The sequence below is a fragment of the Pseudophryne corroboree genome, chromosome 4 (genome assembly GCF_028390025.1).
Source record: "Pseudophryne corroboree isolate aPseCor3 chromosome 4, aPseCor3.hap2, whole genome shotgun sequence".
In the NCBI taxonomy this organism is placed as follows: Eukaryota; Metazoa; Chordata; class Amphibia; order Anura; family Myobatrachidae; genus Pseudophryne; species Pseudophryne corroboree.
In genome coordinates, this window is record NC_086447.1 from 388,365,766 (window position 1) to 388,392,420 (window position 26,655).

The following is a 26,655-nucleotide window of genomic DNA, read 5'->3' on the forward strand; positions in this document are numbered from 1 at the left end:
CCAATAGAGAAGGCCCAGGACATCCAGAACATGGTCAGAGAACTGCTAAAACAGAAAAGGGTGTCAGTTCACCAATGCACTCGAGTTCTGGGAAAAATGGTGGCGGCCTACGAGGCCATTCCGTTTGGAAGGTTCCATGCAAGGACTTTTCAATGGGACCTTCTGGACAAGTGGTCAGGGTCCCATCTGCACTTACATCGGAAAATAACTCTGTCCCCAGGAACCAGAGTGTCCCTCCTGTGGTGGTTGCAAAGTGCTCACCTGCTGGAGGGTCGCCGATTCAGGACTGGATCCTGGTTACCACGGACGCGAGCCTCCGAGGATGGGGAGCGGTCACACAGGGAAAGACTTTTTAGGGTCTTTGGTCAGACCAGGAGTCCTGTCTACACATCAATGTGTTGGAACTCAGGGCCATTTACAACGGCCTTCGACAAGCGGAGAGTTTTCTTCGAAACCTACCGGTTCTGATTCAATCAGACAATGTCACAGCAGTGGCTCATGTGAACCGCCAAGGCGGGACAAGAAGCAGAGTTGCGATGGCGGAAGCCACAAGGATTCTTCGCTGGGCAGAAAATCATGTAAGCGCTCTGTCGGCTGTCTTCATTCCGGGAGTAGACAACTGGGAAGCAGACTTCCTCAGCAGACTCGATCTCCATCCAGGAGAGTTGGGACTTCATCAAGAAGTCTTTGCAGACGTAACACGTCTTTGGGGAACCCCTCAAATAGACATGATGGCATCACGCCTCAACAAAAAACTTCGGAGGTATTGCGCAAGGTCTCGGGACCCTCAGGCAGTAGCAGTAGACGCACTGGTAACACCGTGGGTGTTCGAATCGGTCTACGTGTTTCCTCCTCTTCCTCTCATCACGAAAGTGTTGAGGATCATAAGACGAAGAAGAGTACAGATGATACTCGTTGTCCCAGACTGGCCTCGAAGGGCCTGGTACTCGGATCTACAAGAGATGCTCACGGGAGACCCTTGGCCTCTTCCTCTGAGGGAAGACCTGTTGCAGCAGGGGCCCTGTGTATTTCAAGACTTACCGCGGTTACGTTTGACGGCATGGCGGTTGAACGCCGAATCCTAGCAAAAAAGGGATTCCGGAAGAGGTCATTCCTACTTTAATAAAGGCTAGGAAGGAGGTGACGATAAAACATTATCACCGTATCTGGCGAAAGTATGTGTCTTGGTGTGAGACCAAGAATGCACCTACGGAAGATTTTCATCTGGGTCGTTTTCTCCACTTCCTACAGACAGGAGTGGATATGGGCCTGAAATTAGGCTCGGTTAAGGTACAGATTTCGGCCCTCTCGATTTTCTTTCAGAAGGAATTGGCTTCTCTTCCAGAAGTCCAGACGTTTGTAAAGGGAGTGCTGCACATCCAGCCCCCTTTTGTGCCTCCAGTGGCACCATGGGACCTGAACGTGGTGTTGCAGTTCCAAAAATCACACTGGTTTGAACCGCTTAACAAGGTTGAGTTGAAATTTCTTACTTGGAAGGTGGTCATGTTGTTGGCCTTAGCATCAGCAAGGCGAGTGTCAGAATTGGCGGCTCTCTCACACAAGAGCCCCTACTTGATTTTTCATGTGGACCGAGCTGAATTGAGGACACGTCCGCAATTTTTGCCTAAAGTGGTTTCTTCGTTCCATATGAATCAACCTATTGTGGTGCCTGTGGCTACCGGGGACCTGGAGGATTCCAGATCCCTAGACGTAGTCAGGGCCTTAAAGATTTATGTAGCCAGGACGGCTAGAATTGGGAAAACAGAGGCTCTGTTTGTCCTGTATGCGGCCAATAAGATTGGCGCTCCTGCTTCAAAGCAGACTATTGCTCGCTGGATCTGTAATACGATTCAGCAGGCTCACTCTACGGCTGGATTGCCGGTACCAAATTCGGTTAAGGCCCATTCCACTAGGAAGGTGGGTTCTTCTTGGGCGGCTGCCCGAGGCGTCTCGGCTTTACAACTTTGCCGAGCGGAGACTTGGTCGGGGTCAAACACTTTTGCTAAGTTCTACAAGTTTGATACCCTGACTGATGAGGACCTAGCGTTTGCTCAGTCGGTGCTGCAGAGTCATACGCACTCTCCCGCCCGATTGGATGCTTTGGTATAAACCCCATGGTCCTTACGGAGTCCCCAGCATCCTCTAGGACGTAAGAGAAAATAAGATTTTAAACCTACCTGTAAATCTATTTCTCCTAGTCCGTAGAGGATGCTGGGCGCCCGTCCCAGTGCGGAAACTCTGCAAGACTTTGTATATAGTTGTTGCTTACATAAGGGTTATGTTACAGTTGACATCGGTCTAGGACCGTTACTGTTGTTTTTGTTCATACTGTTAACTGATTATGTATGTTCCAGGTTACATGGTATGATTGGTGTGGGCTGGTATGAATCTTGCCCTTGGATTGCTAAATCCTGCCTTGTATTGTCCATCTCCTCTGGGCACAGTTCTCTAACTGAGGTCTGGAGGAGGGGCATAGAGGGAGGAGCCAGTGCACACCCATAATCAAAGTTCTTTTTAGGTGCCCTATCTCCTGCGGAACCCGTCTATACCCCATGGTCCTTACGGAGTCCCCAGTATCCTCTACGGACTAGGAGAAATAGATTTACCGGTAGGTTTAAAATCTTATTTTTCTTCAATTCAGTGTGCATGCATTGTTATATTAGGGTTGTTATTTATTTATCTTAAAAGAATAATTTTGGGTGAAGTTGGTACAGCATTTCCATGATGCAGTGTTATCCTGTTTTAACCCAGCACTGCAGTTTTCTCCTAAAGAATAGTCTGCAGTGCCTCTTGACTGAAGTATAGACGTTAATGTTTTGACCCACTTCCTTCCCATCCAGGCAAGAGAACTCTTTCTTCAAGCTGCAGAGCAAGAACAAAATGGGGCACTCTATGAAGGTATTTGTTTACATTCATGTTTTTCCTGTAACCGCTGTGTTTCTTGCATGATCGTAATAGAAATAGGGATTGGGTAAAATGGTGTGGGAATTGCCAGACAAATCCTGTTATCAGATTGTGCCTTTAAATACTACGGGCCTTATGCAGAGTTGAACTTATGCCAGTTAGCGTAGTGTAAATTGTGCAAATTCGCACTGGTTATGCCCAGGGGTACCATTTGTGGTGGGGACTGGTACTAATTCCCTGGGTTTATTAGAGGGGCTTGGGTCAGCTTCTATAGGGTACATTGTTTGGCCGCATGTGCCATTTTGCCTTTTTTTTTTTTAAGGGGGATTGGTCACACCTCCCCGGTATTTGGCCTTGCCTATGTCTCTTGGCGGCCCTGGATATGCCCACGATGAAAACACACTCGTATACATACTGATATGCTCCATACGCTTGTAAAGATTATATTTCCTTGAAATTGTATGTTGTATTTTCTCTAGCGTCCATAAGGGATATTGGGGAATTATTATGATGGGGTATAGATGGGGTCCAAAGGAGCTGGTGCACTTTAAATTTCTTCAACTGGGTGTGCTGGCCCCTCCCCTGTATGCCCCCTCTCACTGGCAGTTTAGAAAAAGTACCCTCAGGAGAGGATGTACACTCTGGAGCTTCAGAGAGTTTTCTTCAGTTTATTTTAAAACTTTATTTCTCTGACGTCCTAGTGGATGCTGGGGACTCCGTCAGGACCATGGGGAATAGCGGCTCCGCAGGAGACATGGCACAAAAGTAAAAGCTTTAGGATCAGGTGGTGTGCACTGGCTCCTCCCCCTATGACCCTCCTCCAAGCCTCAGTTAGATTTTTGTGCCCGGCCGAGAAGGGTGCAATCTAGGTGGCTCTCCTAAAGAGCTGCTTAGAGTAAAAGTTTTGTTAGGTTTTTTATTTTCAGTGAGTCCTGCTGGCAACAGGCTCACTGCATCGAGGGACTTAGGGGAGAGAAGTGAACTCACCTGCGTGCAGGATGGATTGGCTTCTTAGGCTACTGGACACCATTAGCTCCAGAGGGAGTCGGAACACAGGTCTCACCCTGGGGTTCGTCCCGGAGCCGCGCCGCCGACCCCCTTGCAGATGCCGAAAAGAGAAGAGGTCCAGAAACCGGCGACAGAAGACTTTTCAGTCTTCATAAGGTAGCGCACAGCACTGCAGCTGTGCGCCATTGTTGTCAGCACACTTCATAGCAGCGGTCACTGAGGGTGCAGGGCGCTGGGGGGGGCGCCCTGGGCAGCAATGATAGTACCTTATTCTGGCTAAAAATACATCACATATAGCCCCTGGGGGCTATATGGATGTATTTAACCCCTGCCAGGTCTCAGAAAAACGGGAGAAGAAGCCCGCCGAAAAGGGGGCGGGGCCTATTCTCCTCAGCACACAGCGCCATTTTCCCTCACAGAAATGCTGGTGGGAAGGCTCCCAGGCTCTCCCCTGCACTGCACTACAGAAACAGGGTTAAAACAGAGAGGGGGGGCACTTATTTGGCGATATGACTATATATATTAAAATGCTATAAGGGAAAAACACTTATATAAAGGTTGTCCCTGTATAATTATAGCGTTTTTGGTGTGTGCTGGCAAACTCTCCCTCTGTCTCCCCAAAGGGCTAGTGGGGTCCTGTCCTCTATCAGAGCATTCCCTGTGTGTGTGCTGTGTCGGTACGTGTGTGTCGACATGTATGAGGACGATGTTGGTGAGGAGGCGGAGCAATTGCCTGTAATGGTGATGTCACTCTCTAGGGAGTCGACACCGGAATGGATGACTTATTTAAGGAATTACGTGATAATGTCAACACGCTGCAAGGTCGGTTGACGACATGAGACGGCCGGCAAACCAATTAGTACCTGTCCAGGCGTCTCGAACACCGTCAGGGGCGTTAAAACGTCCTTTTACCTCAGTCGGTCGACACAGACACTGACTCCAGTGTCGACGGTGAAGAAACAAACGTATTTTCCTTTAGGGCCACACGTTACTTGTTAAGGGCAATGAAGGAGGTGTTACATATTTCTGATACTACAAGTACCACAAAAAAGGGTATTATGTGGAGTGTGAAAAAACTACCTGTAGTTTTTCCTGAATCGGATAAATTAAATGAAGTGCGTGATGATGCGTGGGTTTCCCCCGATAGAAAATTATTGGCGGTATACCCTTTCCCGCCAGAAGTTAGGGCGCGTTGGGAAACACCCCTTAGGGTGGATAAGGCGCTCACACGCTTATCAAAACAAGTGGCGGTACCGTCTCCAGATAGGGCCGCCCTCAAGGAGCCAGCTGATAGGAGGCTGGAAAATATCCTAAAAAGTATATACACACATACTGGTGTTATACTGCGACCAGCGATCGCCTCAGCCTGGATGTGCAGCGCTGGGGTGGCTTGGTCGGATTCCCTGACTGAAAATATTGATACCCTTGACAGGGACAGTATTTTATTGACTATAGAGCATTTAAAGGATGCATTTCTATATATGCGAGATGCACAGAGGGATATTTGCACTCTGGCATCAAGAGTAAGTGCGATGTCCATATCTGCCAGAAGTTGTTTATGGACACGACAGTGGTCAGGTGATGCAGATTCCAAACGGCACATGGAAGTATTGCCGTATAAAGGAGAAAAAGACAACGTCTTTTCAGCCTCAGTCCTTTCGTCCCCATAAGGGCAAGCGGGAAAAAGGCCAGTCATATCTGCCATGGGATAGAGGAAAGGGAAGAAGACTGCAGCAGGCAGCCCATTCCCAGAAACAGAAGCCCTCCACCGCTTCTGCCAAGTCCTCAGCATGACGCTGGGGCCGTACAAGCGGACTCAGGTGCGGTGGGGGGGGTCGTCTCAAGAGTTTCAGCACGCAGTGGGCTCACTCGCAAGTGGACCCCTGGATCCTACAAGTAGTATCCCAGGGGTACAGATTGGAAATTCGAGACGTCTCCCCCTCGCAGGTTCCTGAAGTCTGCTTTACCAACGTCTCCCTCCGACAGGGAGGCAGTAGTGGAAACAATTCACAAGCTGTATTCCCAGCAGGTGATAATCAAAGTACCCCTCCTACAACAAGGAAAGGGGTATTATTCCACACTATATTGTGGTACTGAAGCCAGACGGCTCGGTGAGACCTATTCTAAATCTGAAATAGTTGAACACTTACATACAAGGGTTCAAATCAAGATGGAGTCACTCAGAGCAGTGATAGCGAACCAGGAAGAAGGGGACTATATGGTGTCCCGGGACATCAGGGATGCTTACCTCCATGTCCCAATTTGCCCTTCTCACCAAGGGTACCTCAGGTTCGTGGTACAGAACTGTCACTATCAGTTTCAGACGCTGCCGGTTGGATTGTCCACGGCACCCCGGGTCCTTACCAAGGTAATGGCCGAAATGATGATTCTTCTTCAAAGAAAATGGACAATCTCCTGATAGGGGCAAGGTCCAGAGAACAGTTGGAGGTCGGAGTAGCACTATCTCAAGTAGTTCTACGACAGCACGGGTGGATTCTAAATATTCCAAAACCGCAGCTGTTTCCGACGACACGTCTGCTGTTCCTAGGGATGATTCTGGACACAGTCCAGAAAAAGGTGTTTCTCCCGGAGAAGAAAGCCAGGGAGTTATCCGAGCTAGTCAGGAACCTCCTAAAACCAGGAAAAGTGTCAGTGCATCATTGCACAAGGGTCCTGGGAAAAATGGTGGCTTCTTACGAAGCGATTCCATTCGGTAGATTTCACGCAAGAACTTTTCAGTGGGATCTGCTGGAAAAATGGCCCGGATCGCATTTTCAGATGCATCAGCGGATAACCCTGTCTCCAAGGACAAGGGTGTTTCTTCTGCGGTGGCTGCAGAGTGCTCATCTACTAAAGGGCCGCAGATTCGGCATTCAGGACTGAGTCCTGGTGACCACGGATGCCAGCCTGAGAGGCTGGGGAGCAGTCACACAGGGAAAAAAAAAAAATTTCCAGGGAGTGTGATCAAGTCTGGAGACTTCTCTCCACATAAATATACTGGAGCTAAGGGCAATTTACAATGTTCTAAGCTTAGCAAGACCTCTGCTTCAAGGTCAGCCGGTATTGATCCAGTGGGACAACATCACGGCAGTCGCCCACGTAAACAGACAGGGCGGCACAAGAAGCAGGAGGGCAATGGCAGAAACTGCAAGGATTCTTTGCTGGGCGAAAAATCATGTGATAGCACTGTCAGCAGTGTTCATTCCGGGAGTGGACAACTGGGAAGCAGACTTCCTCAGCAGGCACGACCTTCACCCGGGAGAGTGGGGACTTCATCGGGAAGTATTCCACATGATTGTGAACCGTTGGGAAAGACCAAAGGTGGACATGATGGCGTCCCGCCTGAACAAAAAACTGTACAGGTATTGCGCCAGGTCAAGAGACCCTCAAGCAATATCTGTGGACGTTCTGGTAACACCGTGGGTGTACCAGTCGGTGTATGTGTTCCCTCCTCTGCTTCTCATAACCAAGGTACTGAGAATTATAAGACGTAGAGGAGTAAGAACTATACTCGTGGCTCCGGATTGGCCAAGAAGGACGTGGCACCCGGAACTTCAAGAAATGCTCACAGAGGACTCATGGCCTCTGCCGCTAAGAAGGGACTTGCTTCAGCAAGTACCAGGTCTGTTCCAAGACTTACCGCGGCTGCGTTTGACGGCATGGCGGTGGAACGCCAGATCCTAAGGGAAAAAGGCATTCCGGAAGAGGTCATTCCTACCCTGGTCAAAGCCAGGAAGGAGGTGACCGCAAAACATTATCACCACATGTGGCGAAAATATGTTGCGTGGTGTGAGGCCAGGAAGGCCCCACGAAGAAATTTCAACTCGGTCGATTCCTGCATTTCCTGCAAACAGGAGTGTTTATGGGCCTCAAATTGGGGTCCATTAAGGTTCAAATTTCGGCCCTGTCAATTTTCTTCCAGAAAGAATTGGCTTCGGTTCCTGAAGTCCAGAAGTTTGTCAAGGGAGTATTGCATATACAACCCCCTTTTTGTGCCTCCAGTGGCACTGTGGGATCTCAACGTAGTTCTGGGATTCCTCAAATCACATTTTAAACCGCTCAAATCTGTGGATTTGAAATATCTCACATGAAAAGTGACCATGCTGTTGGCCCTGGCCTCGGCCAGGCGAGTGTCAGAATTGGCGGCTTTGTCTCACAAAAGCCATATCTGATTGTCCATTCGGACAGGGCAGAGCTGCGGACTCGTCCCCAGTTTCTTCCTAAGGTGGTGTCAGCGTTTCACCTGAACCAGCTTATTGTGGTACCTGCGGCTACTAGGGACTTGGAGGACTCCAAGTTGCTAGATGTTGTCAGGGCCCTGAAAATATAGGTTTCCAGGACGGCTGGAGTCAGGAAAACTGACTCGCTGTTATCCTGTATGCACCCAACAAACTGGGTGCTCTTGCTTCTAAGCAGACGATTGCTCGTTGGATTTGTAGCACATTTCAACTTGCACATTCTGTGGCAGGCCTGCCACAGCCTAAATCTGTCAAGGCCCATTCCACAAGGAAGGTGGGCTCATCCTGGGCGGCTGCCCGAGGGGTCTCGGCATTACAACTCTGCCGAGCAGCTACGTGGTCGGGGGAGAACACGTTTGTAAAATTCTACAAATTTGATACCCTGGCTAAAGAGGACCTGGAGTTCTCTCATTCGGTGCTGCAGAGTCATCCGCACTCTCCCGCCCGTTTGGGAGCTTTGGTATAATCCCCATGGTCCTGACGGAGTCCCCAGCATCCACTAGGACGTCAGAGAAAATAAGATTTTACTTACCGATAAATCTATTTCTCGTAGTCCGTAGTGGATGCTGGGCGCCCATCCCAAGTGCGGATTGTCTGCAATACTTGTACATAGTTATTGTTACAAAAATCGGGTTATTATTGTTGTGAGCCATCTTTTCAGAGGCTCCGCTGTTATCATGCTGTTAACTGGGTTCAGATCACAGGTTGTATAGTGTGATTGGTGTGGCTGGTATGAGTCTTACCCGGGATTCAAAATCCTTCCTTATTGTGTACGCTCGTCCGGGCACAGTATCCTAACTGATGCTTGGAGGAGGGTCATAGGGGGAGGAGCCAGTGCACACCACCTGATCCTAAAGCTTTTACTTTTGTGCCCTGTCTCCTGCGGAGCCGCTATTCCCCATGGTCCTGACGGAGTCCCCAGCATCCACTACGGACTACGAGAAATAGATTTATCGGTAAGTCAAATCTTATTTTCGGTATGCTGTTTGGGCAACAGCATACCTGCACCGTGGAAGTTAGGGGTGGGGGCAGTTGCCGGTCTCTTCAGGCAGTAATGGGTTGGGGTGGTGGAATCTGCACCGGACCAGATTGTAGTTGGGTAATAACAATTTTAGACAATTTCTCTTACGTCCTAGAGGATGCTGGGGACTCCGTAAGGACCATGGGGTATAGACGGGCTCCGCAGGAGATAGGGCACCTAAAAAGAACTTTTACTATGTGTGTGCACTGGCTCCTCCCTCTATGCCCCTCCTCCAGACCTCAGTTAGATCTTGTGCCCAGAGGAGAATGGGTGCACTGCAGAGAGCTCTCCAGAGTTTTCTGTTGAAAAATAATTTTGTTAGGTTTTTTATTTCTCCTTCATCCACTAGGGGCCACTGGAGCGTAGTTACAATGGGGAAATAGTAGGCAGTAATTGGGAGCTGGCACTTTAAAATTCTCACACTGTGGCTAGCTCCTCCCCTACTATCTCCCCTCCAAGCCAGTCTTAGTTTAGTGCCCGAGGTAGCTGGTTCACTTGGGTTTAGCTGAAGAATTTTTTCTTTTTTCTTAATTATTTTATTTTTCTTTCACACACTCACAGACTGGCAGCTCTGCCACTGCCAGTGGGGTCCCATCGCAGCTGCGTGCGGCTCGGGATGGGCCCCGGCTGAGGGAGACACTGAGCTCTCCTGAGTTGGCCGGACACCGCTGCGTGCGGCGCGTGTCGGGGCCACTCCATCCAGCAGAAGATTCCGGCAGCATGGCAGCGGTGAGTATCAAAAATGGCCGGACACCGCTGCGTGTCGGGGCCGCTGGGTCGAAACGCCTGACGGAAGGAAGCGGTGAGTACAATCTCCCCCCCTCCCCCTCCAGACTGATGTATGTTTTTTACATATCATTTGAATCGGGACAGTTCTCAGGCCTTTGTTTTCTTTTCACGTTCCGAAGCCAGTTGGCTCGGCCAGGCCTATTCTGGCCTTAGAATCCTTTCAGTCTGTGATTGCTAGTTGAACAAGAAAGGGAGTTTTACGCGTCCCTTGTCTTCAGGGATGCCTGTTTACTGATTTCCGTTGGGTTCCCTCATCGGGCTTTACTCAGTCGCATTACAGGATTCTCATTTTCACTGTAAGTCCTCTTCTTTCGGTCTCTCTTCCGCTCCCACAGGGTTCAGGAAGATCACAGAATAACTCTTTTTCAAGGGGTTGACGTTGGTTCCCTAATGGGATAATCTACTGCTACTATCCCACTCTGTACATTACGTGGCTTCTGAAGATCCGATTTATGCTCCTCATAAACGTTTTCTCAACAGGGTCCGTCGGAGGATTTTTCCTTCCTCGGTACCAGGTACTCTATTTCTTCAGTCAAGCTGCGACGCAATGAGTGGTCGCCTACATTCCCCTCTGAGCGGGGGACAACAATCTTCTTTCCAGATCAGGCCACCAGGTCAGACTCCTGGGTGAGGGAATATTCCCCGGAGTTTTGTCAGCTGGTCTGCTGTGGGCGGAGATTTCGAATCGACCTCAGGGCGTTCTGACTGACTCTTTAACCCTTTACTACTCACCGACGTGAGCTCTGGTGGCAGTAGCCGAGGATGCCCTCAGGGCTCCTGGGAGTTTCTGGTTATTCTATCCTGCCTCCTTTTCTATTTCTACCTCACTTTCGGTAACACAGGAGGAGAATATGCGTGCTAGTCCTCTCGGTGGCTCTGGTTGGGCCACCCATGACTTGAAGATACGGCTACAACTGTTGTCGGTAGAGGAGCCTTGGCTCCTACCTCGACTGGACTGTCTACTTCAACAGGGTCCTTTTCTTTGTTCAATCTTACACTGGTTTCATTTAACCGTGTGACTGTTCACGAGCCCTCAGAAGGGAGGAGTTCCCTAGTTCGGTTAGGCCTACTAGGCCCCGATTTCAGAAGTCTGTTACCTCTTCTCGCTTTTGCCACTTTTGGAAAGCTGTATGGGACATAATAAGGATAAAAGGGGGTTTTCCCCTTCTTTCAGTTACCATTCAGCCGTAATCTTTGGTTTCTCTGGGAGGTTTTGCTCCGCTGCGCTTCAAACCACATTGACCTGAATTTTCGGTCCCTGCCTTTTTCGTTTTTCTTCCAAAAGAAATTAGCCTGGCGCCCGTAAGTTCGGGCTCTCTTTCAGGGAGTACTCTATTAGCAACTCCCCCGGCTGAGCTTCGGCCTCAGCGGTCGTTTCTCCCAAAGGGCATGTCCGTTTTTCATATAAATCTGACACTAGTGTTTTTCAGTCCTCTTTGACTGTTGTCAGGGCTCGCTGACTTTCTCTACAGAGGTCTTAGGCTATTCGACAAAGGGTTTTTTCTTCTTTATTCTGTACGATGCTCCCGTACTAAATAGCCAGGGTCCCAGCATATGCTGGGCTGTTGGATACATCTGACCATCAGACAGTCTTCTTGGCGGTTGCTCGGGAGCCTCCGTTTTCCATTTCAGCGCACTTTACGTGCCTGGTGGGACCTTCGTGGGCAGCTGCCCGTGGGGTCTCCATGAATACTTTAGGTCGGGCGGCTACTTGGTCCGGCCGTCATACGTTTGTCAAATTCTACAAGTTTGACACTTTTGCGGCCTCTGCATCTCAGTTTGGCCGAGTGGTTTTACAGAACTCTCAGCGCTCTCCCACCCGTTCTGTGAGCTCTGGGACGTCCCCATTGTAACTACGCTCCAGTGGCCCCTAGTGGATGAAGGAGAAATCAGGATTTTGGTACTTACCGATAAATCCCTTTCTCCGATTCCACAGGGGCCACTGGACGCCCGCCCAGCGCTGTTCCTCGTTTTTTGCTTAACAGTTTGCAGATCACCATATGACTGCTTGTTGAGTTCGGGCTAGCCTGTTTTTTGGCAGGTTCTGTTCCAGGTTGGGTTTGTTTCCTGGTTTACAGGGCGTCATTAACCTCCTCTACCTTACGGTTTGTTTATTACAGCTCTCCTCGGGCACAGTTTTACGTAGACTGGCTTGGAGGGGAGATAGTAGGGGAGGAGCTAGCCACAGTGTGAGAATTTTAAAGTGCCAGCTCCCAATTACTGCCTACTATTTCCCCATTGTAACTACGCTCCAGTGGCCCCTGTGGAATCGGAGAAAGGGATTTATCGGTAAGTACCAAAATCCTGATTTCTCTATCGTCCTAAGTGGATGCTGGGGTTCCTGAAAGGACCATGGGGAATAGCGGCTCCGCAGGAGACAGGGCACAAAAAAGTAAAGCTTTTACCAGATCAGGTGGTGTGCACTGGCTCCTCCCCCTATGACCCTCCTCCAGACTCCAGTTAGATTTTGTGCCCGAACGAGAAGGGTGCAATCTAGGTGGCTCTCCTAAAGAGCTGCTTAGAGAAAGTTTAGCTTAGGTTTTTTACTTTACAGTGAGTCCTGCTGGCAACAGGATCACTGCAACGAGGGACTTAGGGGAGAAGTAGTGAACTCACCTGCGTGCAGAGTGGATTTGCTGCTTGGCTACTGGACACTAGCTCCAGAGGGACGATCACAGGTACAGCCTGGATGGTCACCGGAGCCGCGCCGCCGGCCCCCTTGCAGACGCTGAAGAGAGAAGAGGTCCAAAATCGGCGGCTGAAGACTCCTGAGTCTTCATAAAGGTAGCGCACAGCACTGCAGCTGTGCGCCATTTTCCTCTCAGCACACTTCACACAACAGTCACTGAGGGTGCAGAGCGCTGGGGGGGGCGCTCTGAGAGGCAAATAAAAACCTTATTAGAGGCAAAAAATACCTCACATATAGCCCACAGAGGCTATATGGAGATATTTAACCCCTGCCTAACTTCAAAAATAGCGGGAGACGAGGCCGCCGAAAAAGGGGCGGGGCCTATCTCCTCAGCACACAGCGCCATTTTCTCTCACAGAAAAGCTGGAGAGAAGGCTCCCAGGCTCTCCCCTGCACTGCACTACAGAAACAGGGTTAAAACAGAGAGGGGGGGCACTGATTTTGGCGATATTGTATATATATAAAAGATGCTATAAGGGAGAAACACTTATATAAGGTTGTCCCTATATAATTATAGCGTTTTTGGTGTGTGCTGGCAGACTCTCCCTCTGTCTCCCCAAAGGGCTAGTGGGTCCTGTCCTCTGTCAGAGCATTCCCGGTGTGTGTGCTGTGTGTCGGTACGTGTGTGTCGACATGTATGAGGACGATGTTGGTGAGGAGGCGGAGAAATTGCCTGTAATGGTGATGTCACTCTCTAGGGAGTCGACACAGGAATGGATGGCTTATTTAGAGAATTACGTGAGAATGTCAACACGCTGCAAGGTCGGTTGACGACATGAGACGGCCGACAATCTATTAGGACCGGTCCAGGCGTCTCAGAAACACCGTCAGGGGTTTTAAAAACGCCCATTTACCTCAGTCGGTCGACACAGACACAGACACGGACACTGAATACAGTGTCGACGGTGAATAAACAAACGTATTTCTCATTAGGGCCACACGTTAAGGGCAATGAAGGAGGTGTTACGTGTTTCTGATACTACAAGTACCACAAGAAAGGGTATTATGTGGGAGTGAAAAAACTACCTGTAGTTTTTCCTGAATCAGATAAAATAAAATGAAGTGTGTGATGATGCGTAGGGTTACCCCGATAGCAAATATTGGCGTTATACCCTTTCCCGCCAGAAATTAGGGTACGTTGGGAAACACCCCTTAGGGTGATAAGGCGCTCACACGCTTATCAAGTGGCGTTACCGTCTCCAGATACGGCCGCCCTCAAGGAGCCAGCTGATAGGAAGCTGGAAAAATATCCTAAAAAGTATATACACACATACGGTGGTTATACTGCGACCAGCGATCGCCATCAGCCTGGAGATGCAGTGCTGGGTTGGCTTGGTCGGATTCCCTGACTGAAAATATTTTATTCATGTAGAGCATTTAATAGGATGCATTCTATATATATGTATGTGAGATGCACAGAGGGATATTTGCTCTCTGGCATCAAGATAAGTGCGTTGTCCATATCTCCCAGAAGATGTCAGGGACACGACAGTGGTCAGGTGATACAGATCCCATACGGCAGATGGAAGTATTGCTGTATAAAGGGAAGGAGTTATTTGGGGGTCGGTCCATCGGACCTGGGGACCACAGCAACAGCTGGGAAATCCAACCTTTTTTACCCCAAGTTACATCTCAGCTAAAAAAGACACCGTCTTTTCAGCCTCAATCTTTCCTTTCCCATGAGGGCATGCAGGCAAAAGGCCAGTCATATCTGCCCAGACATAGAGGTAAGGGAAGTAGACTGCAGCAGGCAGCCCTTTCCCAGGAAAAGAAGCCCTCCACCGCGTCTGCCAAGTCCTCAGCATGACGCTGGGGCCGTGCAAGCGGACTCAAGGTGGGGGGGTAGTCTCAAGAGTCTCAGGGCGCAGTGGGATCACTCGCAAGTTGACCCCTAGATCGTACGAGTATTATCCCAGGGGTAAAGATTGGAGAGTCGAGACATCTTCTCCTCGCAGCTTCCTGAAGTCTGCTTTACCAACGGCTCCCTCCGACAGGGAGGCAGCATTGGAAACAATTCACAAGCTGTATATCCAGCAGGTGATAATCAAAGTACCCCTCCTACGACAAGGAAAAGGGTATTATTTTTCCACACTATATTGTGGTACTGAAGCCAGACGGCTTGGTGACACATAGTCTAAATCTAAAATGTTTTGAACACTTACATAAAAGGTTCAAATCGAGATAAAGTCACTCAGAGCAGTGATAGCGAACCGGAAAAAAGGGGACTATATGGTGTCCCTGGACATCAAGGATTACCTCCATGTCCAAAATTTGTCCTTCTCATCAAGGGTACCTCTGGTTCGTGGTACAGAACTGTCAATATCAGTTTCAGACGATGCCGTTTGAATTATCCACGGCACCCCGGGCCTTTTTACCAAGGTAATGGCCGAAAAGATGTTTCTTCAAAGAAAAAAGGCATCTAAATTATCCCTTACTTGCACGACCTAAAAAGGGCAAGTTCCAGAGAACAGTTGGAGGTCGGAAGAGCACTATCTAAAGTAGTTCTTCGACGGCACGACTGGATTCTAAATATTCCAAGAATCGCAGCTGTTTTCCGACGATACGTCTGCTGTTCCTAGGGATGATTCTGGACACGGTTCAGAAAAAGGTTTTTCTTCCCGAGGAAAAAGCCAAGGAGTTATCCGACCTGTCAGGAACCTCCTAAAACCAGGAAAGGTGTCTGTACATCAATGCACAAGAGTCCTGGGAAAAATGGTGGCTTTTTACGAAGCAATTCCATTCGGCAGATTCCATGCAAGAATTTTCCAAAGGGATCTGTTGGACAAATGGTCAGGGTCGCATCCTCAGATGCACCTGCGAATAACCCTGTCGCCAAGGACAAGGGTATATCTTCTGTGGTGGTTGCAAAAGGCTCATCTATTGGAGGGCCGCAGATTCGGCATACAGGATTTGATCCTGGTGACCACGGACGCCAGCCTGAGAGGTTGGGGAGCAGTCACACAAGGAAGAAACTTCCAGGGGGTATGGACGAACCTGGAAAAGTCTATTCACATAAACATTCTGGTACTAAGAGCAATCTAAAATGCTCTAAGCCAGGCGGAACCACTCCTGCAAGGAAAACCGGTGTTGATTCAGTCGGACAACATCACGGCGGTCGCCCATGTAAACAGACAGGGCGGCACAAGAAGCAGGAGTGCAATGGCAGAAGCTGCCAAGATTCTTCGCTGGGCGGAGAATCACGTAATAGCACTGTCAGCAGTGTTCCTCCCGGGCGTGGACAACTGGGAAGCAGACTTCCTCAGCAGACACGATATACACCCGGGAGAGGGGGGTCTTCATCCAGAAGTCTTCCACATGCTAATAAACTGTTGGGAAAGACCAATGGTAGACATGATGGCGTCTCGCCTCAACAAGAAACTGGACAAGTATTGCGCCAGGTCAAGAGATCCACAGGCAATAGCTGTGGACGCACTGGTAACACCTTGGGTGTACAAATCAGTATATGTGTTTCCTCCTCTGCCTCTCATACCAAAGGTATTGAAGATTATACGGTGAGGAGGAGTAAGAAATACTAGTGGCTCCGGATTGGCCAAGAAGGACTTGGTACCCGGAACTTCAAGAGTTGGTCACGGACGACCCGTGCCCTCTACTTCTGAGAAGGGACCTGCTACAACAGGGTCCCTGTCTCTTTCAAGACTTACCGCGGCTGCGTTTGACGGCATGGCGGTTGAACGCCAGATCCTAAAAGGGAAAGGCATTCCAGAAGAAGTCATTCCTACCTTGATTAAGGCAAGGAAGGAAGTCACCGCGAAACATTATCACCGCATTTGGCGAAAATATGTCGCGTGGTGCGAGGATCGGAGTGTTCCGACGGAGGAATTTCAACTGGGTCGTTTCCTACATTTCCTACAATCAGGATTGTCTAGGGGTCTCAAATTGAGATCTATTAAGGTTCAAATTTCGGCCCTGTCAATATTCTTCCAAAAAGAATTGGCCTCAGTTCCTGAGGTACAGACTTTTGTTAAAGGAGTACTGCATATACAGCCTCCTGTGGTGCCTCCGGTGGCACCGTGGGATCTAAATGTAGTTTTAGATTTCCTCATCCCATTGGTTTGAACCATTGAAAAAGGTGGATTTTAAATATCTCACATGGAAAGTGACTGTTACTGGCCCTGGCTTCCGCCAGGAGAGTATCTGAATTGGCGGCTTTATCTTATAAAAGCCCTTATCTAATCTTCCATTCGGATAGGGCAGAACTGAGGACTCGTCCGCATTTTCTCCCTAAGGTGGTATCAGCGTTTCACCTGAACCAACCTATTGTGGTGCCTGCGGCCACTGGCGACTTGGAGGACTCCAAGTTGTTGGACGTTGTCAGAGCCTTAAAAATATACATTTCAAGGACGGCTGAAGTCAGAAAATCTGACTCGCTGTTGATACTATATGCACCCAACAAGTTGGGTGCCCCTGCTTCTAAGCAGACGATTGCTCGTTGGATTTGTAACACAATTCAACTTGCTCATTCTGTGGCAGGCCTGCCACAGCCTAAATCTGTTAAGGCCCATTCCACAAGGAAGGTGGGCTCATCTTGGGCGGCTGCCCGAGGGGTCTCGGCATTACAATTCTGCCGAGCAGCTACGTGGTCGGGGGAAAACACGTTTGTAAAATTCTACAAATTTGATACCCTGGCAAAAGAGGACTTGGAATTCTCTCATTCGGTGCTGCAGAGTCATCCGCACTCTCCCGCCCGTTTGGGAGCTTTGGTATAATCCCCATGGTCCTTTCAGGAACCCCAGCATCCACTTAGGACGATAGAGAAAATAAGAATTTACTTACCGATAATTCTATTTCTCGGAGTCCGTAGTGGATGCTGGGCGCCCATCCCAAGTGCGGATTATCTGCAATACTGTACATAGTTATTGTTAACAAATTCGGGTTATATTGTTAAGGAGCCATCTTTAAGAGGCTCTTTCTGTTATCATACTGTTAACTGGGTTTAGATCACAAGTTGTACGGTGTGATTGGTGTGGCTGGTATGAGTCTTACCCGGGATTCAAATTGCCTCCCTTATTGTGTACGCTCGTCCGGGCACAGTACCTAACTGGAGTCTGGAGGAGGGTCATAGGGGGAGGAGCCAGTGCACACCACCTGATCTGGTAAAAGCTTTACTTTTTTGTGCCCTGTCTCCTGCGGAGCCGCTATTCCCCATGGTCCTTTCAGGAACCCCAGCATCCACTACGGACTCCGAGAAATAGAATTATCGGTAAGTAAATTCTTATTTTTCAGGGAGTCCTGTTGGCAACAGGCTCCCTGCATCGTGGGATCGAGGAGAGAGAAGCAGAGCTGGCTTGTTAAGTTGGGCACTGCTTCTAAGGCTACTGGACACCATTAGCTCCAGAGGGAGTCGGAACATAGGTCTCACCTGGGGTTCGTCCCGGAGCCGCGCCGCCGTCATCCTCACAGATGCCGAAGATAGAAGCCGGGTGAGGATGAGAAGGCAGAAGACATCATAGGCGGCAGAACAGATCTTCATGAGGTAAGGCGCAGCGGTAAGCTGCGCGCCATTGCTCCCATTCACACACACACAGCAGCACTGAAGGGTGCAGGGCGCAGGGGGGGGGGGGGGCGCCGCCCTGGGCAGCAATAAACCTCACATTTGGGCACTGACAAGGTAGATTAGGCTGCTGGGCAGTAATTCTACGATCCCCCGCCATTTTCTATAAAAAAATTACCGGGACCGAAGCCCGCCGTCGGGTGGGCGGAGCTTGATCCCCAGCACTAACCAGCGCCATTTTCTCCACAGAAGCTGCATGAGGAAAACGCTGGCTCCCTGGTCTCTCCCCTGCTGAACATTCAGGCTGGACAAAAGAGGAGGGGGACATTTTGAGCGCAGTGAGTGGGAATCTGGTCATTTTATATATATATATAAAAGCGCTATCTGGTCATATCTTTCCAGTGTTATTAAGCGCTGGGTGTGTGCTGGCATTCTCTCTCTCTCTCTCTCTCTCTCTCTCTCTCTCTCTCCTAAGGGCCTGGTTGGGGTTTTGTCCCCTTATAGGTTAATCCCTGTGTGTGTGTGGGGTGTCGGTACGTGGTGTCGACATGTCTGAAGCGGAAGGCTTTTCCAAGGAGGAGGTGGAGCAAATGAGTGGTGTGTCCCCGTCTGTTGTGCCTACTCAGGAATGGATTGACATGTGGCATATGTTGAATGCAAGTGTGGCAACCTTACATAAGAGGCTTGATAAGGCTGAATTAGGGGGGACATCAGGGGGTCAATCCTCGGATTGGACCGACTCACAGGGCCCGTCGGGGTCTCAAAAGCGTCCCTTAACACAAGACACTACTACCGACACGGTCTCTGATTCCAGTGTCGACTATGACGAAGTGAAATTGCACCCTAGGGTGACAAAAAGCATTCAGTGTATGATTGTGGCAACAAGGGATGTGTTGCATATTGCGGATGAACCCTCGGTCCCCGACACAAGGGTGCACATGTTTAAGGGAAAGAAACAGATTATATGGCATACCCCTTCCCTAAACAGGACAGGGAGCGTTGGGAATCACCTCCCACTGTGGACAAGGCCCTGACGCGCTTGTCCAAGAAAGTGGCGCTACCGTCTCCTGACACAGCTGCCCCTAGGGACCCTGCAGATCGCAGGCAAGAGACTACCTTAAAGTGTATTTACTCTCATACTGGAGCAGTCCTTAGACCGACAATTGCGTCGGCATGGGTGTGTAGCGCGATTTCAGCTTGGACAGATGAGCTGACAGCTGATTTTGATAAGAGGGATAAGGATACTATATTCTTAACTCTAGCCCATATTAAATACGCAGTCTTATTTATGAGGGATGCTCAAAGGGACATTGGTTTGCTGGCTTCTAGGGCCAATGCCATGTCTATCTCTGCGAGAAGATCCTTATGGACTCGCCAATGGACGGGTGATGCAGATTCCAAAAAACATATGGAAGTTCTACCCTATAAGGGAGATGTATTGTTTGGGGATGGGCTGACGGACCAGGTTTCCACAGCTACAGCAGGTAAATCAAACTTTTTACCATTTATTCCCCAACAGCAAAAGAAAGTACCACCCTATCAGATGCAGTCCTTTCGGTCGCACAAGTCCAGAAGAGGTCGGGGATCCTCCTTCCTCGCCAGAGGTAAGGGCAGAGGCAAAAGAGCACCTGCTTCGGCAGGTGCCCAGGAACAAAAGTCCTCCCCGGCTACTCCAAAGCCCATAGCATGACGCTGGGGCTCCCCTGAGGGAGTCCGCACCGGTGGGGCCACGACTTCAACTTTTCAGCCAGGCTTGGGTCAGCTCAGGCCTGAATCCTTGGGAGTTGGAAATAGTTTCCCAGGGTTACAAACTGGAATTCGAGGAGGTGCCCCCGCGCCGATTTTTCAAATCGGCCCTACCAGCTTCCACATCGGAACGGGATGTAGTTTTAGCTGCAATTCAAATGCTGTGTCTGAACCAGCAGGGAAGAGGTTACTACTCAACCCTATTTGTGGTCCCGAAACCGGACGGTTCGGTCAGACCTATTTTGAATCTGAAGTCCCTAAACCTGTACATAAAAAGATTCAAGTTCAAAATGGAATCACTCAGAGCGATAATAGCCAATATGGAGGAGGGGGAGTTTATGGTGTCTCTGGACATAAAGGATGCGTACCTTCATGTCCCCATATATTCCCCCCATCAGGAATACCTAAGATTCGCTGTACAGGATTGTCATTACCAATTTCAGACGTTGCCGTTTGGGCTTTCCACGGCCCGAGGATTTTCACCAAGATAATGGCGAAAATGATGGTGGTCCTGCGCAAGCATTGAGTCACAATTATCCCATACTTGGACGATCTCCTAATAAAAGCGAGATCCAGAGAGAAATTGCTGAGCAGCGTGGCGCTCTCTCTGAGAGTGCTCCAGCAACACGGTTGGATTCTAAATCTACCGAAGTCACAGTTGATTCCGACAACTCGGCTAACGTTCCTAGGTATGATACTGGATACGGAACAAATGAAGGTCTTTCTCCCACTGGAGAAAGCCCAGGACATCCAGAACATGGTCAGAGACCTGCTAAAAACGAAAAGGGTGTCCGTTCACCAATGCACTTGAGTTCTGGGAAAAATGGTGGCGGCCTACGAGGCCATTCGCTTCGGAAGGTTCCATGCAAGGACTTTGCAGTGGGACCTTCTGGACAAGTGGTCCGGGTCCCATCTGCACTTACATCGGAAAATAACTCTGTCCCCAGGGGCCAGGGTGTCTCTCCTGTGGTGGTTGCAAAGTACTCACCTGCTGGAGGGTCTCAGGTTCGGAATTCAGGATTGGATCCTGGTTACCACGGACGCGAGCCTCCGAGGATGGGGAGCAGTCACACAAGGAAGACATTTTCAGGGACTGTGGTCAGACCAGGAGTCCTGTCTACACATCAATGTGTTGGAACTCAGGGCCATTTACAACGGCCTTCGACAAGCGGAGAGTCTTCTTCGAAACCTACCGGTTCTGATTCAATCAGACAATGTCACAGCAGTGGCTCATGTGAACCGCCAAGGCCGGACAAGAAGCAATGGCGGAAGCCACCAGGATTCTTCGCTCGGCGGAAAATCACGTAAGTGCTCTGTCGGCTGTCTTCATTCCGAGAGTGGACAACTGGGAAGCAGACTTCGTCAGCAGACACGATCTCCATCCAGGAGAGTGGGGACTTCATCAAGAAGTCTTTGCAGACGTAACGCGTCTTTGGGGAACTCCTCAAATAGACATGATGGCGTCACGCCTCAACAAAAAGCTTCGGAGGTATTGTGCCAGGTCTCGGGACCCTCAGGCAGTAGCAGTAGACGCTCTGGTAACACCGTGGGTGTTCAAATCGGTCTACGTGTTTCCTCCTCTTCCTCTCATCAAAAAAGTGTTGAGGATCATAAGACGAAGAAGAGTACAGATGATACTCGTTGTCCCAGACTGGCCTCGAAGGGCCTGGTACTCTGATCTACAAGAGATGCTCACAGAAGATCCCTGGCCTCTTCCTCTGAGGGAAGACCTGTTGCAACAGGGGCCCTGTGTATTTCAAGACTTACCGCGGTTACGTTTGACGGCATGGCGGTTGAACGCCGAATCCTAGTGAAAAAGGGGATTCCGGAAGAGGTCATCCCTACTTTAATAAAGGCTAGGAAGGAGGTGACGGTAAAACATTATCACCGTATCTGGCAAAAGTATGTGTCTTGGTGTGAGACCAAGAATGCACCTATGGAAGATTTTCATCTGGGTCGTTTTCTCCACTTCCTACAGACAGGAGTGGATATGGGCCTGAAATTAGGCTCTGTTAAGGTACAGATTTCGGCCCTCTCGATTTTCTTTCAGAAGGAATTGGCTTCCCTTCCAGAAGTCCAGACGTTTGTAAAGGGAGTGCTGCACATCCAGCCCCCTTTTGTGCCTCCAGTGGCACCATGGGACCTGAACGTGGTGTTGCAGTTCCTAAAATCACACTGGTTTGAACCGCTTAACAAGGTTGAGTTGAAATTTCTTACCTGGAAGGTGGTCATGTTGTTGGCCTTAGCATCAGCAAGGCGAGTGTCAGAATTGGCGGCTTTGTCACACAAGAGCCCCTACTTGATTTTTCATGTGGATCGAGCTGAATTGAGGACACGTCCGCAATTTTTGCCTAAAGTGGTTTCTTCATTCCATATGAATCAACCTATTGTGGTGCCTGTGGCTACAAGTGACCTGGAGGATTCCAGATCCCTGGACGTAGTCAGGGCCTTAAAGATTTATGTAGCCAGGACGGCTAGAATTAGGAAAACAGAGGCTCTGTTTGTCCTGTATGCTGCTAATAAGATTGGCGCACCTGCTTCGAAGCAGACTATTGCTCGCTGGATCTGTAATACGATTCAGCAGGCTCATTCTACGGCTGGATTGCCGGTACCAAATTCGGTTAAGGCCCATTCCACTAGGAAGGTGGGTTCTTCTTGGGCGGCTGCCCGAGGCGTCTCGGCATTACAGCTTTGCCGAGCGGCGACTTGGTCGGGGTCAAACACTTTTGCTAAATTCTACAAGTTTGATACCCTGGCTGATGAGGACCTAGCGTTTGCTCAGTCGGTGCTGCAGAGTCATACGCACTCTCCCGCCCGATTGGATGCTTTGGTATAAACCCCATGGTCCTTACGGAGTCCCCAGCAACCTCTAGGATGTTAGAGAAAATAAGATTTTAAACCTACCGGTAAATCTATTTCTCCTAGTCCGTAGAGGATGCTGGGCGCCCGTCCCAGTGCGGAAACTCTGCAAGACTTGTATATAGTTGTTGCTTACATAAGGGTTCTGTTACAGTTGGAATCGGTCTTGGACCGTTACTGTTATTGTTCATACGGTTAACTGGTTATGTATGATCCAGGTTACATGGTATGATTGGTGTGGGCTGGTATGAATCTTGCCCTTGGATTTCTAAATCCTGCCTTATATTGTCTATCTCCTCTGGGCACAGTTCTCTAACTGAGGTCTGGTGGAGGGGCATAGAGGGAGGAGCCAGTGCACACACATAGTAAAAATTATTTTTAGGTGCCCTATCTCCTGCGGAGCCCGTCTATACCCCATGGTCCTTACGGAGTCCCCAGCATCCTCTACGGACTAGGAGAAATAGATTTACCGGTAGGTTTAAAATCTTATTTTTTGTGCCATAAAAGGCAAAATTGATAACCAACGTAAAACTACCTCTTCGCCTGCCTGGCTTTTGGGATAGAACGAAGTTGGTGGTGCTCCCGGACATTAGTTCAGGAAAAACTATTGAAAGGTTTTTATGCAGAGAAGCAAAAAAAAGAGGACTGTTTTAGTGTCTCTCTGGGGCACACTTTTATGTAAATTAACTTATTGATGAGAATGGAATATTTGTAAAAAATAAATGTAGAGATAAAACGTAACGTTTATTAAATATCAGCCGAAAAAAACAAATTACACGAATAGTGCTGTATATATCAGCAGTGTGGTTAAAAAAAGTATTAAATGGTAATATGACCATATGTGACTCACTTGGTGTAAAGTAGGTGGCAGATGGTTCGTCCGCACACCCACTTGGGTTAAGCGAGTATTGATGTTTGAAATTAATCAGAGCGAAAATTTTGGTAAATCTTGTTTTCTCTATCAGTTTATGAATTTTTATACATGAGTATATTCATATGAGAGAAACAAGAAGAACCGGCTCTTCAGGCGTCAGAGCCGCTTCCCCACTGCAGGACCACCGTCCTGAGAGGTGGTTGTACGGCGGGGCACTGCGCCTTAGCTGTCACAATCGCAGCACGCCGCACACCCCTAGCAGATGATGACAGTGGCGAGTACAAACCGGGGGCCTTGCTAGAAGGGTCCCCAAAAGCAGGGGCAGCATACAGAACACTCCCTGTAGGGATCCGCTATAGCACCCTGCGTACACTGGCCAGCGGTAGTGAAAACAGGTATCTTTACTTTGTTTTACACTCTGTGGGAGACATTGCCAGTATAAAAATCTAAATAGATCTGGCGCTATTACAGGGGGGAGAGATTCCTTCAGAGCGGGGCCTCCAGACACTCAGGATACGCAGGAAACTGGTACAGGGGTGTAGCAAAGGGGAAGAGCCGCTATTGTAGACAATCTATGTCCTGAAAAGGACAAAAACTCTGGTGTTACACTGTGATAAAACAGCTTGCAGTCTCACTGGGGCTGCTTAGCTTGGGTGTGCTGTTCCTTCCTCTGTGCCTCTCTCTCACATACAGTAAGGGCAGGCTTGCTATTATTTCTATTTCATCCTAGAGGATGTTGGGCCGCTCAAAGAACCATGGGGTATAGACGGGATCCGCAGGAGACATGGGCACTTTAAGACTTTCAAAGGGGCGTGACCTGGCTCCTCCCTCTATATCCCCCACCAGACTCAGTTTTAGAAATGTGCCCGGCCGAGACACAGGGCACTAGGGGGAGCTCCTAGAGTTTCTCTGAAAGACTTAATGTTAGGTTTTTTATTTTGGGGAGATCTGCTGGCTCCCTGTTTCGTGGGCAAGAGGGGAGAGCAGTCTAGACCCACTTCTGATGAGTTCCAGGGCTCTGCTGCTGCTGACAGGATGCCAAACAAAAAATTTGGAAACCGCACTGGTATAATTGGTGTATGTGTATAATGATAGTTATCTGTATTAACTGATAATTAAATTTAAGGTTCAAATCCTTATTTTGGGGAGCAGATACGTAAGGTAACACATTCCTAATTTTTATGTATCAAAAAGCTACCCATCAGTGGTGCTCCCCCGAGTCAGTTAATCGCAGTGTAAACATGGAAAAAAGAAAAAAGAAGACTCTTGTTGGGAAGCACTCATATACAGATAATGTTGTACGACTAAATGTCACAATAGCTAACTAAAATGCAATATTTTATTAATTCTCATTAAAATTAATTATTGAGGAGTTCAATGAGCGCCGATGTTTGTCAAATAGTGACATTGCGAAAATATAGAGAGTAATATATAAATTGCAAGGTGCAAATACCTAATTCAGGCCGAAATGGGTATATCTATAATTTTGTTAATAATCACATTCCAACTGTAGGACAACCTGTGATAAAAAGTTGCTCATTTATTGTAAATATGACCATCATTTATAAACTGCTATATATCCCAAATGGGAATTTTGATCCTAGCAGATGGTTGAATCATAGGTCATAACCGAGATGTAAGACAATGCTCTATATTGGTGACAGATGGGTGGCAAATATTTGCAGTACCAGGGTGTTCCTTGGTAGTCTCCTATCCAAGTACTTAACCCGGCCCTCCACTGCTTGGCTTCCAAGATCAGATGAGATTGGGCATCTCCAGCGGGGTATGACCGCAGACCTTATGCTCACCCTTGTCACACTGTGTCCAAAATTGGGCACAGACAGGAGCCAATTTGCGTTATGTGAGCCACAGGTATCGACACAGCTGATTTGATGTGGAAATCATTTTTTTTTTATCATAGATGATAAAGTATAACAAAAGATTAAATACCCATCTAAGTTTTCACGGCTTAAGTAGTCGCAGTACAAGTAGGAAAAAACCTCTATACTGCACAGTTATCACATGTATGTAAATCAATCATTAAAATATTATTTTAACTGTGCCGTGAAAACTTAGATGGGTATGGCCTGCTGTTGTGCAGGCGGATCCCCGCTGAGACTCCCGTTCCCGACTTCTCTGCACAACACACCCATTCACCAGAGGCTGCTGGATCAGAGGAGGTGGTGATGAGATAGTGTGGAACTGGATGGATAGTGCACTCTGGTCCACACACACTTCCTTACCCCTAGCTCTGTTATGATTATAATAGCCTAACTATTATAATCATAACAGAGCTAGCACTTATTTAAATCATCCAGACAGTTAATCTTTCATGAAGTGTAAAATATGTAAATTACATTGTAAAAAGAGAAAAACCCAGCCATCACATGGGTTAAAAAATTTTTTTTTACCAAATATAGCAGACTAATTTTATTTTATTTTTATTTTCTCTTACGTACTAGAGGATGCTGGGGACTCCGTAAGGATCATGGGGTATAGACAGCTCCGCAGGACACATGGGCACTTTAAGACCTTTAATGGGCGTGAACTGGCTCCTCCCTCTATGCCCCTCCTCCAGACTCCAGTTAGATCCTGTGCCCATAGGAGACTGGTCACACACTAGTGGAGCTCTACCGAGTTTCTCTAGAAAATAGACTTTGTTAGGTTTTTCTCTAACGTCCTAGTGGATGCTAGGGACTCCGTAAGGACCATGGGGAATAGACGGGCTCCGCAGGAGACTGGGCACTCTAAGAAAGATTTAGTACTACTCGTGTGCACTGGCTCCTCCCTCTATGCCCCTCCTCCAGACCTCAGTTAGAATCTGTGCCCGGCCAGAGCTGGGTGCTTTTAGTGAGCTCTCCTGAGCTTGCTAATAAGAAAGTATTTTAGTTAGGTTTTTTATTTTCAGAGAGCTTTTGCTGGCAACAGACTCTCTGCTACGTGGGACTGAGGGGAGAGAAGCAAACCTACTAACTGCGGCTAGGTTGCGCTTCTTAGGCTACTGGACACCATTAG

The 26,655-nt window shown here is 48.6% G+C and overlaps 1 protein-coding gene and 1 pseudogene across 1 annotated transcript in view; one reads left to right on the top strand and one right to left on the bottom strand.

Moving 5' to 3' along the window:
* FBXO9 (F-box protein 9) overlaps nucleotides 1-26,655 on the top strand; it is a 163,907-nt gene that overhangs the window by 37,434 nt on the left and 99,818 nt on the right. The window contains exon 4 of the mRNA XM_063916701.1: nucleotides 2,841-2,898. Within this exon, the coding sequence (XP_063772771.1) occupies nucleotides 2,841-2,898 (58 nt within the window). The remainder of the gene's footprint in view (nucleotides 1-2,840; nucleotides 2,899-26,655) is intronic.
* LOC134912061 (5S ribosomal RNA) lies at nucleotides 25,317-25,437 on the bottom strand (annotated as a pseudogene).